Genomic DNA, 20,239 nt, shown 5'->3' with positions numbered 1-20,239 from the left:
ACATTCCGGGTACAAAACAAGTCAGTGCCGACTACCTATCCCGACACCCATCATCAGAATGGCCCCAACGTCCTTTCTTGAGGGAGGAGCTGTGTGAGAGTCCAAACGAGCCGGCAAGCAGGAAGTGTAGAGGAACGGACCGAGACGCCGAAGGAAGAGCGGAAGAACACAGCCGTCTAGTTGTGCGAGCCCGCCTCGCCGAGAAACTACCAATGTCATCAGGGGTCCACCAACAAGAATGGCGGAGCGCAGACGAGGAGGCGGAGCATGACAGGAGAGAGGCAGAGACGGTAGCGGGAGAAGCGGAGCGGGGAGAAGAAGCGGAAGGAGGATCGGAGCAAGGAGGAGCGGTAGCGGGAGGACGGGAGCATGGAAAGACCAAAGAGGAGCCCAGCAGTGAAGGACAAAGAACCCCTGCAGCAGAATACACCGCGGCAAAACCCGGCGGCCCGGAGATAACAGAGGACGCCCCGGGTCCCAGCGCCACGGCCCGGGTCCTGGGCCGTGGCTCAAGGCAAGTGGCCTTAAGGGGATCGTTCTGGTGGTGGTGTGGCAGGGGTAGCATGGAGATGTAAACACACGCATACGTATTTTTTTTTTTTTTATGCACCCTCCCAGCCACAGCCCCTACACGTGACTTCCCCGTCCCTCTTTTAGCACGCGTTTCCCTGGTGGTGGTAGCACTAAACAAATGCCATAACAACGACATTTTCCTAACCTCGGCTATTCTGTTGTGTTTGTTTACCCTCCCTTCTATGTGGACTTCCTGGGGCCCGGGATGACGCCAAGAACCTCGCTGAGAGAAAAGCACTGGAAGCCGTTTTTTTGTTTAACCCCTGGGATAGACGACCTCGAAAGCAGAAGAGGCTCTCTAATTGTTTATTTGTTTTCCCTCCCTTATTGGTTGTATATTCTGCAAGAAAGAAAGAAAGAAACAAGATACATAGTATATGGAAAAGAAAGGACAAAATAAAGAAAGCAACGACTTCTTTAAATATTGGAAAAATCAAGAGATGAGTTGTTTTTTTGTTTTTTTCCCTCACTTCTGCTATTCACCTGGCGAGCGTTTTCCCATCTAATATCCACCTGGGCCAGTGGGATACCACAATGACTTTTCAAAACCATTTCCTGTGCTTAGATGTAATCATTAATGGCACTGTTGTCAAGTTGGGGGTTGGAGCATGAACGTTTCTAAATTCATGTTTGAAAGCCATCACTTTAAGCAAAATGATTCTGATTGCACTGCTATAAATTAGATTTTCTACGGTGAAATGGTTCTACAGGTCAATAAAATATACTTTTTAAATTTTGAAAAGACTCACATTTGCTGTCTTTAAAAATGAAAGTGTTCCTAAAGTTAAGGGCCTAGTTATTTCCTACCCTAACTACAATTAACCTTACAATAAGTCTTTGTGTATATTTAAAATTTTCAATCATGTTATTGCTGAATCGAGTAAACAGCAGCCCAGTGCTGCTGATGCCCAGGGGGCCACATGGTACTATAACCGAGACCACGCCAACAGTTAAACAGAAAAACAATGCCTTGTATTTGTAGAGACACTACAACATAAATCCCCCTCGTGGATGGTTCTCTGACACTTTGCAAACTACCTTAATCGTCTCACAAGGCTGTGACATGTAATTGCGTTTATATATACTACCCCTTACGAGGCGTTGAAGTGCTTTTTCGGTTCATGGTGGTTTGTTCGTTGTTTAGGTCTCGCCTACGTAGCGCGTATGCGCTGCATGGGAGGGGACCTCTTGGAATCTATTTGCTTTTTCGCCCAAAAAAGTGCATGCTTTGCATTGCTTTCAATGGCAACACGTGCACGTTTTGCGATTCCCTTGTGGGAGCGAGCTTTGGCGACATCTGTTTGTAATTAACTTGCAAACCGATGGTGCCACTGCTCGTTCCCGCAAGGGAAACGCTGTGTGTGTGTGTGTGTGTGTCTGGCAGGCCATGTCAGTTTCCTTTCCTTGTGCTGTTTACCTCTGCGAGTGAAAAGGAGTGAAGTCATCTTTAGGCACAAAGAAGGAACACTGACTAATTGCGCATTTCCCACAAGACGGCAGACAGCCCAATCTCTAAAGAATAAACAAACAACATTACAGATATTACTGTTTGCTGCTGTGCCTTGTTTTTCAATTGCAGGCTACCAGCGCCTGTTTTTTCACTACAGCCTCTCAATATAATGTACTGTGCACAACGATGCTCCTCTGATTTGTGTCCGGGTGTTATTTGTACTCTGGGTGCACGTGAAGCACACGCTCTCCACATCCTGTAGAAACCCTCAACATCCTGTTGTCCTGGGCAAAATAGTTAATCTCCGCGTGCCTAACAAAATCAATGTTCCGGCTGTAACGCCACTGGTGCTCATGTAAAGCGCTCACATACTTTTGGTCGAGTCCGCGCTATATAAACAAGCATTTGCAATGCAATAGGTCTCGCATTACTAAAGGTTTGAGCAATTGGCGTTACATTATTATTTGCAATGCCAATAGCTCAAACGTTTAGTAATGCGAGACCTATTGCATTGCAAATGCTTGCTAAAACTCAAATTTCAACGTAGCATAAACACTGTTTCTTCAGCCCCTAATGACTTCAGTGCTGAAAAGAAGCTGAAAAAGCCTAGACTTTTTTTTTTAACATCAATCTTGTCTTACAACACCAAAGGGATTTGCTTTGTATTGGGGGCTTTATGAAGTCAAATGAGCATGCTTAAAGAATTAAAACCCACCGAGAGAGGACTGCAAAAGAACACAGGTGTTCTGTTAATAACATTGCGCCTAGTTATTTATTGCTTCTTAAGGCTGTAAACAAATACAAACTTCTCAGTGACACTTTGCCAATCACAGACTCAGATTAGAAGCCTTCCATGACTGAATCCAAACGTCTGGCTGTCCTTCACTGAATGCTACACCTCCTTTGCACTTAACCTGGACATTCACCTTTTCAGATATAAACTTTCTAGCGGTTGTCCTCTCACATAAGTGTACATGGAGCACTGATACTCTGCCCGAAAAAAGAGTGATGGCGGAACCAGAGAGATAAAATGGAATGCAGAAAGAAGCCAACGTGGCTGAGGAAACCATGTGAAGTAGAGGCTGAGTAAAGACAACTCTATCTTAGCCAAGATGTGCATTTCCATTTCGTCCATTTCCTGCTACTTCCAATACGACATCCTGTTTAACTCTCCTCCATGGACACAGTAAGTCAGCCACCAGAAGTGTTATCAGTGCAGAGGTTCGTGGATAGAAGCTAAAAGTAGAAAAAAACTGTAAACTTTTAACTTACCTGCCCGCTGCTGGCTCCTCTGGAGGCACGGAACAGACACCCCATGGCTTCAAAGTACAGACCCAAGTATGTAAGTATCCTGGGTCTGTGCTCCCTGCTCCACAGAACAGCTTTTTGTTACTTTATCTGTACGGAAAAGTGCCCCCAGGCCTCTTCATTCTTCGGCGCACAGGGAAAGATGTGTGTGAGCAAAGGCCCTGGAAGGAGTCAACAGCAGCTGCAATGGTACTGGGTTCGGGGGCTCGGTCTTGTAGGGCTAACTCTCACCCAGCTGTTAGTCTTAGAAAGTGCGCAGTCTGATTTGATGCGCGAAAGACGTACAGTGGCACAAAATGGATCGGCAGCGCCGCTGCTGCTTTTTAAAGGTGAACGTGGCGCCCACGTACATAACACTTATGTGTGTGCAGTGGTAGGAAATGGATCGGCAGCGCTGCTGCTGTTTTTTTTAACGGTGAACGCAGCGCCCACGTACATAAAAGACGTGTATGCAGTGGCAGGAAGTGGATCGCGGCACTGCTGTATTTAATTTTTGGGGGGTGAAACGCGAGAGATTGAATGAAAGTGGGTGCTGCTCTGAAACAAAGAGCGGAGACCCGTATATAAAACGTGTGTGCAGTGGTAGAAAATGGATCGGCATAAAACGTGCATGGCTGCGAGTGAAGCCGGAGCCATATTAATGAGCAAGCTAATGATAAAGTCCGGTTGCCAGGCTGCTTTAAAAAAACAAGCGAGACGCGGCGGAGCGTGGCGCGCGCGCTTGGCGGGGAGCGCATTCCAGGAGGGGGAGCGGACCCTTTGAAGTATGATGCCGAGGGTGCCAGTGGGCTGAAGCGCTTCCCCAAACGGATTGCATGGTGGCACGATGCACGTGATTGTGCGCGTGCTCCCCGTGCAATCCACTTTTGGGACCACTTTGAAATGCCCCTCTTACTAGAGTCTTGCATAGCGATTGCGTAAACGCAATAGCTAGGCTTGACCTAAAAACTCCTGAAAAAAATAATAAACACCAGTGACATTGTTACTTATTTGCATCGTCCCCAGTGTCATTTGGACATTTGAATGTAAAATTCACTGTTAAAGTCACATGGAATCAAGCACAAGCTGACTGCACACCAAGCTGGGAAGAATGGGGCAGGTTTTTAACACGGTGCTTCTTACTGTGGATTCCACTGGAAAATGTTTTAATGAAATCTTGTAAAAACACCAGATGCCCAGCACAGCTTCGTAGGGCTATAGTTTATACATTACAAAGACCTTGTTGTGGTTTAGGATGGATATATACAGCATGAGTTCTTGTGATTAACGGGTCCTGCTGGGCCTACCCACAGCACCAGGATGTGGCCTAATGGCTAGAGCGGTGGACCTTGAAGTTGGGGGACATAGGCAAAGTCAATATCTCTGGCTAAACACTTATAAGGTCCCAAAGGCGAGACCTACTGGCTATGCCAATGCTTGTTTTCATTTGTAGCAAGTGTTTTGCAGATATTCTGTTTACATTGCTATTAATTTGAACGGCTGGCATCACCGTCTCAGTTTTTATACCTGCCCATATTAAATAGGGTGACCAACCGTCCGTAAATTTCACGGACAGTCCGTAATTTCGGCCGTCTGTCCGTTGTCCGTGAAGGATTCTTTAACGGACGCCATTTGTCCGTAATTTTAACCGGGCACCGGTCGCACCACCCTAAAGCCGGCACAGCTTCCAACCACCTCCCTGCTGGACTCCGATGCTGTTGAGGTCGGGTGTAACAGACTCCGATACAGCACCAAAGCTCAGATACCCAGCAGCACTGGAGAGGCACAGCGGGATGGCAACCCTCACACCTTCAGCCGTTGATGAGCTGTTAAGAGGTGCTTGAAGGTGGCTGAGAGGGAGGGGCTGCAGCTTCAGGCGCAGGGGCATCTATTCAGATGCAAACAGCCCTGAATGCTCAAGTCTCTGCAATTTAGAGGGGCCTCACACATTCCCTTCCAGCCCAGGGCCCCAAAAATCGTAGAACCGGCCCTGATTACCCCCAGGCAGCACATGGTTCTCTTCACTGAGCTTAATTAGTCACTAAATTGTAAGCAAACCTCGGTTCTTCTAACATGCAGTCTATAATGGAATAAAATAAAGAAATGGCACAATCGCACCCACACTGATTAACAAAGTCTGGAGGACAATCAGTTAAATCAGTTCTCTTGGAGTATCGCCTTTAAGTACTGTACATCACAGTGGGGGATGGCAAAACTAACATTTTGGAAAGAGCCTGTCTTCTCGTTGTCTTGTTCAGGAGGGGTGAGGAGCCCTACCCCACCCTGGAGGGGCCAAGATCATACTTTAATACTGCATGCCCACCCCTGTGCCCACCCTGGTGGATCCTGTTCCCCCTCCTGTGATGGCTCCTGCCCCCCCCCCCCCCAGTGATGGCTCCTGTCCCCCCCTGTGGTGGATCCTGTCCCCCCCCCCCCCTCCACCTGTGATGGCTCCTGTCCCCCCCTGTGGTGGATCCTGTCTCCGCCCTGGGTGGCTTCTGTCCCAGTCCTGGAATGGCTCCTGCAGCGAGGGTGAAGTTCTTGATGGGCCTCTTCTCAAAAAGTCTCAGCTCAAAATTAATATGAAAAGGTGTGCGAGTGAGTAAGTGAATGGATGGGAGGATGGCTAGATGAATTAGTGAAAGGGTGAATGGATGAATGAAAGATGGAATAGATGGATAATGAGAGGATGGATGGATTGATGAGTGAGTGTAAGGATGGACGAGAGAAACGGTAAATAGATGGATGTATGGGTAGAAGGGAAGCTGGATGGGTAAACAAGTGGATTGATGAGTGAAAGGATGGATGAGTGAAAAGGTGGATGGTGAGTGAGTGGGTGGATGGATGAGTGAAATGATGGATGGATTGATGAATTAGTGAAAGGGTGACTGGACGAATGAAAGATTGAATAGATGGATAATGAGAGAGGATGGGTGGATTGATGAGTGAGTGGAAGGATGAATGAGAGAAATGGTAAATAGCTGGATGTATGGGTGCAAGGGAAGCTGAATGGGTAAAAGGGTGGATTGATGAGTGAAAGGATGGATGAGTGAAAAGGTGGATGGTGAGTGAGTGGGTGGATGGATGAGTGAAATGATGGATGGATTGATAAATACAAGGGTGAATGGATGGACGGATGAGTGAAAGGGTGGATGTAAGGATGGATGAGTGAGTGAAAGGGTGGGTAGATGGACAAAAGGATGAATAGATGAGTGAAGGATAAATGGATGAGAGAAAGGATGGATGAGTGATAGGGTCAATGGATGGATTCATGAGTGGATGAGTAGATGGATGGGTGGATGGAAGGAAGGATGGCTAAGTGAAAGGGTCGATGGAGAGAGAAAGGGAGGATGGATGACTGAAAGGGTGGATGGGCGGACGGATGAGTGACTGGGTGGATGAGTAAGTGAATGATGGCTGGATGGGTGAAAGGGTAAATGGATGTATGGATGAATGAATGTATGGTTGGTAGGAGAGTGGATGGATGAGTGTACAGCTGGATAGGGTGAAAGGGTGGATGGATGGATAGATGAGTGAAAGGATAGATGGAAGGATACATGATGGATAGTTTTGCAAATGGTTGAATATGTTTGGATATGGCTGGGCTTACTTATATACTATTGCGCGACCTCCTCTGATGTGTCTGTAAAACGTACCTATTGTCCTGAAGCTTTGTCCTGAATTTTGACCTCCTGTCCTGAATTTGTGTCCTGAATTTTGACCCTTTGTCCTGAATTTTTACACTCACCGTCCTGAATTTGCACCAATGCCAGTTGGTCACCCTAATATTAAATGACAATAAAACGGGTGTGAAAATGAGCTGCGAGGCATCGGAAATCCAACTGGCCCTGGCTGGCACTGAAAGGCTGGTTGGCAAACAGCTTAACATCTCACCAGAAGCGACGCTCGCTCCCTGGCTACGTCACTGTGGTACACCGGAAGTGGCCTGGACAGCTTGTCAACTAAGCCGTACGGAAGTGACGTGTCCCCTCGACCGGCAGGCTGGCAGTGCCGCTGTGGCACCGCAGCGGAAGTGACGGGTTGCTGTGCCCCCTCGGTAGGCACTGCGGCGCCCGCTCCCCTGCCCGACTATGGCGGCCGCCGAGGGCCCGTCCCTACGAGACGGCGCGCGCGTGGCGCTGCTCTGCCTGCTCTGGTACACGCTAAGCGCCGGCGGCAACGTGGTGAACAAGGTGCTGCTTACCTCCTTCCCGTACCCGGTCACCGTCTCCCTCTTCCACATCATGGCCATCTGCACCCTACTGCCGCCGCTGCTGCGGGCCTGGGCCGTGCCCGCCGCCGAGCTGCCGCCGCGCATCTACCGCTGGAGCATCCTGCCGCTGGCCTTCGGCAAGTATTTCAGCTCCGTGTCCGCGCACTTCAGCATCTGGAGGGTGCCCGTCAGCTACGCGCACACCGGTGAGGACCCGGGGGCACAGGGTGGGCAGGGTAGAGAACCGGGATGGACCAGAGAGACCGGGCTCAAGACGCCAACATCTCCCTAGTAAGGGAGCGGGGGGGGAGGAAGTCCAGGGTAAGCATCTGCAGGGTGCCTCCGACCTACGCGCACAAGGGGGTGGGCGCGGACTGGAACAGGGTAGAGACCAGGGGACACACGGTAGGGGCCCATGGGCACAGGGAAGAGACCAGAAGTTAACATGAGAAACCATGTGGGCACAAGGGGAAGACCAGAAGCTACAGGGAAATCATGACCAACACTACAATATTTTAGAGAGGATCCAAGGGCACAGGTAGACCAGGGTCAGCACTTCAGCATCTGGAGGGTGCTCGCCGGTCACGCGTACAGCGGTGAGGGCACAGTCGACTTTGGGGGGAGCGGGGGTGGGATGAGGGAGAGAGCAGGGGGCACGGGAGCCCAGGGTCAGTGTAGCATCTGAAGGGTGCATATGAGGTACGTGCACACCTGTGAGGGCCTGAGGAAGATGGGGGGGGGGGGGCAGAAGTCATGAAAGTCAGGGGACGGGCGGGCCCCTGTGAGTACAGGGGAGAAACCGGGAGGGACCATGGGGATCCCTTTATCATCTGGAGGGTGCCCGTCAGAAGACACCCAGAGGAACATTTCAGCAACTGGAAGGGTACCTGTGATATATGCGTACACTATTGGGGTGGATGTACACCTGTAGAAAAAAACCTTTTTAAATTCTCTTCTAAATAAATGTGGCATTCAAATCTTTCTTGACACACTTTAATTTTCAAAGAGGTGGCAGATATTTGCCTTACAGCAAAAATGCAACCCCAGTGGTTGTTGAGCCCTCTTTACGAGCGACCATCAACCACAGCACCAGTAATTGCCACCTGACAGCACCATTGAACTTCACCCCCTGTAGATGCAGTAAATACTCCCATGCCCATCAAGGGCACCTGTGCGTACCTATTACATTAGTACATTGAGTTCTCTGAAAGTATGCTTACGCTTCATGCATGTAAATCATTTCACATCATACATAACATGTACATACAAGCCTATGTATACACTCTGCAGCTTAAAATATAACCAGTAGAATGTGCATAGTGGTGAGAGCCGGAGAGAAGCCAAGGGGACACAAGGGAGATTAGACCAGAGGCAGCTTTTAGAGGGTGCTTTTGAGCCATACACATGCTAAAGAGAAAATTAGACCTGGGGCAGAATCTGAGTGTTATCTCTCTGCTACGTGGACATATCAGTGAGCGCCCGGCTATGGCTGCATGGGGGCGGGTAGTGGAATGAGAAGGAACAGGTGAACAGGATGCAGCACCTGGGTGGGGGAGGGGAGCTCCGTGAATGAAGCGGGGGAGAATTTCATTATTGTGCTTTGAAAACATATCTTGTATGTTTGTGGAATTCGTATATGCCAATCCTAACCCATGCTAAAGAGAAAAGTAGAACTGGGGCAGAATATGAGTGTTATCTCTGTGCTGCGTGGACATATCAGTGAGCGCCCGGCTATGGCTGCATGGGGGCGGGTAGTGGAATGAGAAGGAACAAGTGAACAGGATGCAGCACCTGGGTGGGGGAGGGGAGCTCCGTGAATGAAGCTGGGGAGAATTTCATTTTTGTGCTTTGAAAACATATCTTGTATGTTTGTGGTATTCGTATATGGCAATCCTAACCCAACGGCGGTAGGGCACACTGCAGGGTCAATGGTGATAGTAATTGAGCAAGCTTCGTTCTGAGAGTGTGGGTTTACTATTAATTCGTGATGCAGTGTACTTTTTGAGAGTGCCTTTTTTAGGTCTCGCCTGACCCAGCGCATGCGCTGGTCTGGCGAGACTTATTGAGAGGTCTCCAAAAAGTGCTACCAGGCCAGCCTAGAGCTACAGTGCATGTGCGCGGGCGCGCGCGCTGTGCTTGACCGCGATTACTGCACGGCCGCTTTGATGTTTGCTCGCCATCACTTTCGCGGCCGCTTGGCATAGCCAATAGGTCTCGCTTTTGGGGCCTTATAAGTATTTAGTTATGCAACTGTTGCATGGCTAAATACTTATAAGGTCCCAAAGGCGAGACCTATTGGCTATGCCAATGCTTGTTTTTTTTTTTGTTTTGATTTGCCTTTCTCCGTCTCTAGGCCCTGACTGGAAGTTTATAATTCAGATCGACAGGTTTACCAGTCGGGTGTTTGGATGCTGGGAATCTGTTTGGTCCGAATGAGAAGCCGGCATGGTTTAAGGCATTGGAGTGGGGTAGAATTTAATGGAGACCTGTGTGGCATCAGCAAACTGCTGGATTTTCTTGTCGTTGTCAGTGAGTAGATCCCCAAGAGGCTCCATGTAGAAGATAATGGAGGACAGAATGGAACCCAGGGGTAGTCCGCTTGGTATGGGGATTTTCTATCTTGATGTGTGCATTTGAGCAAACTGGATTTGGTCCAATGGACATGAGGAGAACCACTGAAGGATATTGCCAGTGTATCTTGTAGCAGGTGCAGGTCCTGTTGGGGCAGATATAAAGTTCAGAACTTGAGGAAACAAGTGAAATGTGACCGTGGTGAGTTTAAGATTCTTGGGACTGAGCGAATGACTTCTCTAATGTGATCACACATGAGAATATTAACTGAATAGACTTAAAAAAATGTTAGGTCGAAGCCGCCCAGACAGCACAGCTGGCTGGTTTGCTAATGACTTCTTGGGGACATTTAGAAAGCTTCTCTGGGAATGCATTCTGCAGGTTGCTTGCTATTGGCTTTGTGGTTTGTAACTCACATTTGATCGCTTTTGCTGACTCAATTTCTTTGTCTGTCCAGTTTGAGTTTGTCCCTTCTTTTGACCAAACCTTATTTACTGTGTTCTTAAACCAGTGCCGGCTTTCTGTAAACAGACCTTTAAATCTTGTTCTTATCTTGACACATTTGCTGTGCAATTATGCTGGCTACTGGTGGTGGGGGGATGTGGAGGCACCGGGTCTGGTAACTTAGTGGACTAATACATCCACTCTAGGGGCCTGTGTTCGACCTCATGGTCAAAGGTTCAAAACCTGGTTTGTCCACGCAGCCCTTCGGCCTTCTGAGGTCGATAAAATGAGTACCATTGAGTTGGGTAACAAGAAAAACATCTGTTATTCAGCACCAAGATACCCTTGTGGGTGAACGTGCACTTTACAAATGCACGTTATGCTTGAGGAAGGCTGTGCAATCTTTTTTTTTTTTCCTCATGTCTCACACAACATTTAAATGAAAAACAAACACTTGGAACAACGGCAGACTGAACAGATAGCACCTCTTTTACAGAGTGTACAAAGTTAGTAACGTTCCGTGCACTACTTATCCGGTACCTGCAGCTGTTAGCTACCATTGACCAGCAGTATGTAAAGATGAAAGCAAATTGAGAGGTGCACACATTTAGCAGGGTAAATGTAAAGTGAGTATAGATAGTTTCATCCAATGTCAAATGGGCTAACAAAAACCCAGTATATGTAGCATCCTCAATCTCGCAGTCACGCAGTACTGAATATATTTTAACGTACAGTCGCCACAGGAACCTTGATAAGTATCCATATGGTCCGTAAATACGGTCCAGTTAGCTGGATCGTATTTACGCACCGTGTGGAACGATCTATACTCACTTTACATTTATCCTCATACATTTTTATTCTACATTATTAAGCGCTGATGAAGTTCTAAAGTTTTTTTGGAACGAAACGTGTTGGCTGGATCTTGTTATACATTTGGATTTGAAAAGAAATAATAAACACTCAGTGTTTGGCTATACAAATTGGACTCGCACCGGTGCACCTCTCAATTTGCTTTCATCACACAACATTTAATTGTCTGTAAATGAACTGCGGATATTACAGAACGCATCAGAATTCGAAAAACACAATTGAAGCACTTTTTTTCTGTAATTCTAAAGTGTGGTGGAAACATATTTTAAGACGATGAAATCAATACACTAGGTGGTGTCATTTTCACACATTATCGCCTGTGCGGTGTATACTTTCATGAGTGAAACTGCATTTTTGTGAAAATATAATGGTCATTTTAATTGAAGGTGTGTTGTCTGTACTAGCACTCTGCTAAAACACCATCATACTTCACTTTGCCACACTACACTCTACCCTGCTCCACTCTATGCCACTCCAAGCTACACTGCGTCATTGCACTAAGCTCTATGCCACTTCACTCATCTCTACACCACTCTATGCCAACAGACTCTACCCTATACTACTCTATGCCACTCCACTCTGCCCTGTATGCGAATGCGCTCTATACCAATGCACTCTACTGTGTACCACTCCATTCTACGCTAGTGCACTCTATGCCAATCCACTATACGCCACTGTACTCTATCCTGCTCCACTCCCCTCCCCGCCATTGTATTCTACACCATTTTAATCAAAGCCAATGCATGCGTCAATCTACTCTGCACCACTATACACCGCTACAGTCTACGCCATTGTACTCTTCGCCACTCTATTCTACTTTGTACCATGTTTCTCTAGGGCACTCTACTGTGCACCATTCTAAGCCACTGCACTCCCCACCAATGCACTCTATGCCACTCTAATATACACCATGGAACTCAGGGCAACACTGTACTCTTTGCCACTGAACCGTATATAACTCTACGCCTCTGCACCATTCTATGCCACTCTACTTGGCAATACTGCGCAGTCTGCACCACTGCGCTGCACCACTCTACCCCCAATACACTCCATAACACTCAACTTTGACACGCCACTTTCCTTTACCCCACAAACTTTTAGCCATGCTGTATAGTAGCAAAGTGGCTAGAACATATTGACAAAGTCAATGGCTGTTGCATAGGCGAGCCCTATTGGCTTTGCCAAGGCTTGTTTGGCTTTGCCAAGGCTTGTTTGTCTTGAGGTTTGCAGACTAAAATATCAAATTAAGTGAAAAGTAACATTTAACAAAATGAGTTAACCTGCGTTCCAGTTTATTGGCCAATTGCATGTTCTTGATACGAGGAGCTGCAGCTAAGTTTGTATTTTTAATAAGTAAAATTCTGCTGGAGGATCCATGCTGTGGTGCTTTCACACCCTCGCACATAGCAGTGATTTGTTCCTTGTATCAGCAAGAGCTGCAGTTTTTCAAGCCCCAGTACTCCCAAGAAGTCAGCATCTCTGAATGTCAGCAGGGGTTACTGTACTTAACGCTTAGGGTGTTGGATTACAGCATGAGATAAAATGACATGTCTGTGATGTAGTGTTGTCCTTTTCCTGCTGCATGATGCATCCCACACACATATTAGCAACCTATGCCTATGTATGTCACTCACAAACCAAATCCTATTAAATGAGTTTGCAAATTAAACTATTCATGCAGAATTTTTGCAAATGCATTGTTTGCTTGCCCCTACCAGATTCAGTGAAAAATATTTTCCTCGAAAGATGTTGCTCCTGCTCACCTCAAGGAGACAAGTTATAACAATCAAATAAAACGTGTGCATTTAATGTACGTCACCACTGTGCTAAGTTACTGTACCAAATGCGGACATTTCCTACGGTTTGCTTTCCTTGTATTTTGGTATAGGTTGGGGAGACCAGGTACAGTGGTGTGTAGATTACAAAGGTCTTTTAGGTAGTGCTGTTTGAATCTCATTTTAAAGGCAGGCTGTCAGATATATGCTGATAGAGCACTCCAGATCTTTGATGCATTGCCACTGTATGATTGTTTGAGGGCGGAGCCCCTCTTAAATCTCAATGTGTTCAGCTTGAGCAGGGCTTGTTTTTTAGGTGGAGCCTAGGCAGCGCATGCAATTCTCTGCAAGGCATGCTGTAATCTAGAATGTGGCTTGAAGCACCTCCCATCATTTCCATTTGTTCCTGGCCTTCATAAATGCCTGCTTTTGTCTGATCCACATGCCTAACTAGTCCCACCTTTTTAGTTTTTTGGACCCTCCCAGCAGACTGCCCCTTTGACACATGGTCTTACTCTTTTTTAGGTCTCGGCCTGGCGTAAGCAGCGCATGCGTTGCTCTGCCATGCGGAGGCTTTTTGGAATCGATACGATTCCAGAAGTTGTCGTGGCTCCACCTACAATTGTGATTGGTGCGCGTAGTTTTGCATCATGGTTGATGCAAAACACAGTGTAATGATTGCACCGGAGGCAATCCTTACACTGAGGGTTGCCACCCTGTCCCCTTTTGGCCCCGCCCACTGGGATTTGATCTTTTACTTGCGGCAGGAGACAGTGTCTCCTAATTAGCCGCTAGGCACTTTTTACCCTGTCCGCTTTTCGGACAGCCCCTACGGACACGATGGCCTTAACTAACTTTCTTATCAGTGGAGGTGTGTTTTATTACTTTGTTTACTACTCCGGCCAGGCACAGGTCTCACAGGCGCAGGGGGGTCACTGGGAGGACAGGGGGATCCCGGCAGACTCTGTAGTCTTATAACAATCCAAATTCTCTCCCTCCCCTCGCTACTCTACCTCCACCTCACTCTCTCTGCTGTTCCTCCCCCTCCCTCGAGTGCTATGTGGAGTGTGCTTACATCTCAGACAGATTTTTATTTCAAACTGCATTAAACGTGTGTTTGGGCGCTAGTGGTGCCAAGCATGGAGAGACACAATGTTCCGCTCGTTAGGCCACATCCTAAAGCCACGCGCGATCTGAGGACCCATAAGTATACACTTCCATTGAGGCGCACTGGCATCTTTAATTAATAGGAGGCAGGCACTTTTTACAGCCCCACCCACACACACATGTCAGCTGCACTGCGCTGGACCCTTTGAGACAGCGCTCAGCCGCGCTGTATTCAACCTCTCTACTTCCAGGCACTAGCGCTGCAGTGCAACAGACGCAGCATTACAAATGCATAGTACGGGAGCCGGCCTGACCTGTCCCTGCTCTTATGTACAGCCCAGTACCTGTGCTGCGGGAGGTATGCTGCAAAGGGGACCACGTCGTTCACAGCCCCCCAACACTACGGCGCAGCACGGAGGCCACGGGCCCTGGTGAGGCCAAGGAACACGAGCCCTGTGACTGCTGCTGGTGCAGTAAAATATAGCAACTACCAGACTTCAATGAGCTCTTCCGGGCTCTGGGGCCCGCCCGCCTCCACTCCACCTGCTGCAACAAAAAGGAAAGCTCCCCCTCCCCCGGCACAACACCACCTCTAGGTCTAGGGTGCAAGATAATTCTTGAGGAAAAATACGCACCATGAATTCACATACCGACTTAGCAACGAGTCTCAGGTGTCACCCTGGGCAGAGTCACGCTGTCTTCAAGGACCATAGTTCTGTCAGCATATCCCCCCACCCCCCAAGCAGACACCTCTCTGCTGCTATGTGGATGCTGAGCAGTAGTGCGGACCCCGCCCACACCCTACAAGCCTCTACAGTTTTTAGAAGTAGCTGGTTTCCATTAACTACAAGCAATAACATAGCACACCGCATGTTTTTAACACTTAACAGAAAGCGCCTACCGAAACTGCCGACTGCCCCAATGGATGGTTGAATGTACTTGTACTGTGCATAGGTGCAGAGAAAGTCGTCGCAAGACGCTTTCGGCTTGGAAGAGGAGGTCATCAAGGTGTTTAGAATAGGAAGTGGGTGTGAGCTTTTCCTTCTGAAGAGGGCGGCAGTTCTTGGGGTGGGGTTCACAGGAGCATGGGCTGAGTTTATTTGGCCCTTGGTTGAATGCGAAGGCTATGAATTCTGCTGCAATCCAGTCCTTGTCACTTCTCTCCCCAGAACCTTCAGAGCCCCCCAACGCACCCTCTTTATTTTATGGGGTATCATACATCCCTCTAGTGAGAGATCGGAGCATTGCCCGACAAAATCTCCATTTACAAGTAACGCCCTTAGCCCCGGCCCCCACTCACGTTCATTATCACCCTGATATCGGTACGCACATACTCAGTTTACAGGCTGGCTGACAGAATCGCACCTGTGACCCGCGGATCACTGCATGCGTTCAACTCACTGAGCCATCCCGAGATATTGCATTTAGTGAATGTAATGGGTGCTCATTTACATGGTCAGTGGCTGTCCTTGGCATATGACCCGGGTCCGACTCTCCTGGACCTGCGTTGGGCATCCTTCTTGCACCGCCATCGGTGTTCTTGGCTTTAAATTATTGCAACATACACGAATAGTTTAAACGCACAAGAATTAAAAATAAGATAAAGAATTAAAAGAAAAGAGCATTGGTAAAGTTAGTATAGGCCCACCAGACCTGGCACTGAAGTGTACTTTTTTATATGTAGAAGTGCACTCATACCTCAGACAGAAGAAGGGTAGCATCTTGAAGCTTTGGCAAACAAAGATAGGTAATGATAAAGTGGACATTTTCTATCTCTCGCCCTCATGTGCTTCGCTACCCTCCAAATACCTGACAACCCAGCTCCATGTTGCTCTCCTCCTCATGGTACCTACTCTAACCAGGAACACACTCGGCAACTCTGGGCATTAAGCTTGCCTAATCTCTACAACGGCCCCCCACAGACGCCGGTGATGCCTGGTTTCACCTTGGAGATACCCAGTAAGGGACCATCTCACAGGGATAGCCAGGACGGGTTCCCCAGCGGTCTTCAGCGCCAGGATACTCCGACAGGAGTGATAGTGCGCTTTACAAGTACACACACATTTACATTTACATGTGCTATTCCCTCATGTGCTTCTCCTCCCCCAACACAGTGTTCTATGCTGTTCTCTCCTTTATGTGCTGCTTTACTCCTCCCATCACCCATCTTTTTCATTTATCCCCACGCCCCCACTCCAGTTGCTTTCCCCATCCACTCCTCCCTTGTTTTTATATCAATGACGAAGACAAAGGACAGCAACAAGAAAGTGACAGGGCGCTTGAGGTGGGTGTGTCTGTAGCTCAGGACCAAGGATCCCGAGATTAAATGATCAGGTCCTCTTAGTGAGGCAAGAATGGAGGAAGATGATAGGAGAAGCCCTAATAAGTCAACTGGCAATAATGACATGGATTTAAGGCGAGCAGCTAGCGAGCGAAGCATGGAGACTGGACTGGCTGCAGGCGGAAGTAAAACAGCATGCGGCGCAGTGTGTTATATCTGCCCTAATTGCATGCCACCGTCTATCCGAGGGCATGTGGATCTTCCTAAAGCTTGCCCCAGTCGGACCCTAAATAGAGTTTTATTGTTAACAGTTCGTGTTCGAGATGCCCATGCTACAATAAACATTTTCTATGTGAAGGAAGCAAAGAAATGTAGTACATAGCTCTCGTGAGGGTCTTGGCCTGCCAAGATAAACAGTGCAATTAAGTGGCAAGTTCAAGTCGGGTTTAGTAGTTAAATGGCAGAACCATCTGCGGCGTTGACTGGAAACCAACAGGCGAAGCCACACATCCCTTTTATGACTAATTAGTTTAGTTACGCTTATTACTTTAGTTACGGATATGCAGGAAAACAACGTCCACCGGGAGCAGTGATGTTAATACAACCCCATCCAAAAAGTTAAAAACCCACTCGGACTTTAAGTGGCAGGGAAAACTGATGGCAGACTAAACACCCCACAGCAGCGGGTCCAACAGAAATCGAGCCAGTACACAGGGCGGTGTGTGTGTGTGTGTGTGTGTGTGTGTGTGTGCATGGGGGGGCGTATAGAAGAAACTGCACGGACAGCTGGCCTGCATTTATTTTTAAACAATTGCAAATGAAACCTCTAGTTCACAACGTGAGCTTTCAGTAACATGCACTCAGAAACAATCTCACGATTCTACAGATGGGATAGCTGTAGATACAGCACTCTTGATATAACACACACACATCCTGTTCATAGAATAAGGGAGTTCCGTCTTTGACTTATTACATTTCAAATAATGAGTTATATAAAGGAGAATCGTATTCCTTATACGAAATTATATTGTCCCTTGGAAGCAGCCAAGGTAGACACGCAAAGCAAACCAGCCGCCCGCTCTCCCAGCAGCGACACAGTGACAAAGGAGGCTGGCTGGTACCTTTCCAGCCCAGCAAATAAAACAACAAGCATTTGCAATGGTCTCGCATTTGACCTATTGGCATTGTAGATTACAATTCCTTTTATTAATGTGTTTGCTTTTTAAACAAATAAATAAAAGGCATCGTCATATACAATGCCAATAGCATAAACTCTCGCAAATGCGAAACCTATTGCATTGTAAATGCTTGTTTTTTTGTAATACCGCGTTTACCTTCAACAATGGCTGACGCGCTTTTCATTTCTCTGTTCTCGGCGCTTTTCTGTTCTCGGCGCTTTTCATTTCTCTGTTCTCGGCGCGTTTGCAGTTTTATGCAAAATGTGTCAAGATTTCTTAATTGACTTATTTTCAAAAAATTTTTTTTAACAAGTTTACTAACAATAAGGTTCAATGTCCTTTTATGTTTTTTTTCAACGAACTAGCCTTTCCGGTCAAGAGGTAGGGGAGATGGGAGAAACCTTACGCTGCACTTTGCTTGGATATTTCTGCAACAATATGGGTATTTTTCAGCAGTTAAAACGCATGCATGATTTCCTTAAAGTCGACCAGCTGGACCCCTTCAAGTCGACACCCTCTCAATGGAAGTTCGATAAATTCGTAGGAACCCACATGCTGTGACGCCTCGTTTTATGGGGGTAACTTAATGCCTGAACTGGACTTGAAGTGTTGATGTAGTTAATGTTCTTAAATGGGGGATTGCGCGCTTTGCAACTTGAAGGCGCTATGCTGTGCAGTTTCAAGTTGTGCAGTTTCAGGTTATTTGCAGCCCTGGTTCGGCTTCACCCCCAAGAAGCAGCAGCTGTCTCCTTTCACTACTGTTTGCAGTCTTTCAGCCCTACCTCCCTCCCGGGAAGGAGGGTTTGTTGATTTTTATTTCCGGGGGGGGGGGGGGGGAGGGGGGGGGGGTTGCACACTTTTAGAGCTCGATCCGTCCCCCTTTCCTATTTTTGGCGGGATTTAAAGCTTACCAGACACAGAACACTTCCCAGCAGACACAGGTCACTGCTCATCCGGTACGGGACTTAAGGGACTTGCCTCACCTGACACAGGTCAGTGCTCACCAGACAAAGGAGCCCACTCACTAGACAAAGAACATCCCTCACCAGACTGGAGACTCTTCTCACCAGACACAGGGCACCACTCTCTACTACACTCTACTATCTCTACTACTCTACTACAACTCTACTACCACCACTCTCTACTCTCTCTCTGCTACCTCTCTCTCTCTGCTACCTCTCTCTCTCTCTCTCTCTCTGCTACCTCTCTCTCTCTCTGCTACCTCTCTCTCTCTCTGCTACCTCTCTCTTTCTCTGCTACCTCTCTCTTTCTCTGCTACCTCTCTCTTTCTCTGCTACCTCTCTCTTTCTCTGCTACCTCTCTCTTTCTCTGCTACCTCTCTCTTTCTCTGCTACCTCTCTCTTTCTCTGCTACCTCTCTCTCTCTGCTACCTCTCTCTCTCTGCTACCTCTCTCTCTCTGCTACCTCTCTCTCTCTGCTACCTCTCTCTCTCTGCTACCTCTCTCTCTCTGCTACCTCTCTCTCTCTGCTACCTCTCTCTCGCTCTGCTACCTCTCTCTCGCTCTGCTACCTCTCTCTCTCTGCTACCTCTCTCTCTCTCTGCTACCTCTCTCTCTCTGCTACCTCTCTCTCTCTCTGCTACCTCTCTCTCTCTCTGCTACCTCTCTCTCTGCTACCTCTCTCTCTGCTACCTCTCTCTCTCTCTCTCTCTCTCTGCTACCTCTCTCTCTCTCTCTCTCTCTCTCTGCTACCTCTCTACGCGCACACACACACACACATATATATATATATATATATATATATATATATATATATATATATATATATATATATATATATATATATATATATATATCTCCACTTCTCTTGTTTTCGCTGCAAAGACCCGAGCCACTTGCAATGGCGGGCCACGGCGGGGCAGCGGCTCCCAAAATTCCAACGATATCGTTGCGATGCTTTCACAAAAACGATGCCATGGCCACACAATTCGTCTCAGCGTGTTTTTATTTTCACGATTTTATGTCACTCTACGCGTTTCGGAGATCACCTCCTTGTTCACGAGTAAGGGCGTACATACAACAGCTACATTTAAATTAATCATGTGACACCAACATAGTAAACAGTGAAGACAGATTCTTAAATGCATGGTTTTCGGAGCTAGGAAAACAGACTGATAAGTCGGAAAAAAGTAAAACTGTGCAGTGTTTTGTAAATAATTAATATTGTGTTGCTAAGGAGACTTATCACAGCATCAATCAAGAAATACATTTTTCTAGTAATAGCGATCGAAAATTCAATTTTATACGCAAAATCTAAACCGAAAAATAATAATTCCGTAATGCCCCAGTGGGCACACAGTAAGTCTTAAATCGGTGACTACCTCATCAGCAGTTACACATTGCAATTAGTCAAGCCCGAGTGGGCATTAGATAGTACTCATCAGTATTACCAAAACATAGAAGTAAAGGATTTGCACTAAATACTAAGACTATGTATTCTTGTTAGAAAATATTGCAGTCTTCCTTAGAA

At 47.3% G+C, this 20,239-nt stretch overlaps 1 protein-coding gene across 1 annotated transcript in view; it reads left to right on the top strand.

The window, feature by feature from the left end:
- The first annotated feature begins 7,278 nt into the window (after nt 1-7,278).
- SLC35E1 (solute carrier family 35 member E1) overlaps nt 7,279-20,239 on the top strand; it is a 49,387-nt gene continuing 36,426 nt past the window's right edge. Inside the window, exon 1 of the mRNA XM_085638995.1 lies at nt 7,279-7,729. Within this exon, the coding sequence (XP_085495121.1) occupies nt 7,402-7,729 (328 nt within the window). The 5' untranslated portion in view covers nt 7,279-7,401. The remainder of the gene's footprint in view (nt 7,730-20,239) is intronic.

Source organism: Triturus cristatus, chromosome 12 (genome assembly GCF_964204655.1).
Source record: "Triturus cristatus chromosome 12, aTriCri1.1, whole genome shotgun sequence".
Taxonomy (NCBI): Eukaryota; Metazoa; Chordata; class Amphibia; order Caudata; family Salamandridae; genus Triturus; species Triturus cristatus.
This window is presented reverse-complemented; position numbering and strand designations above follow the sequence as displayed.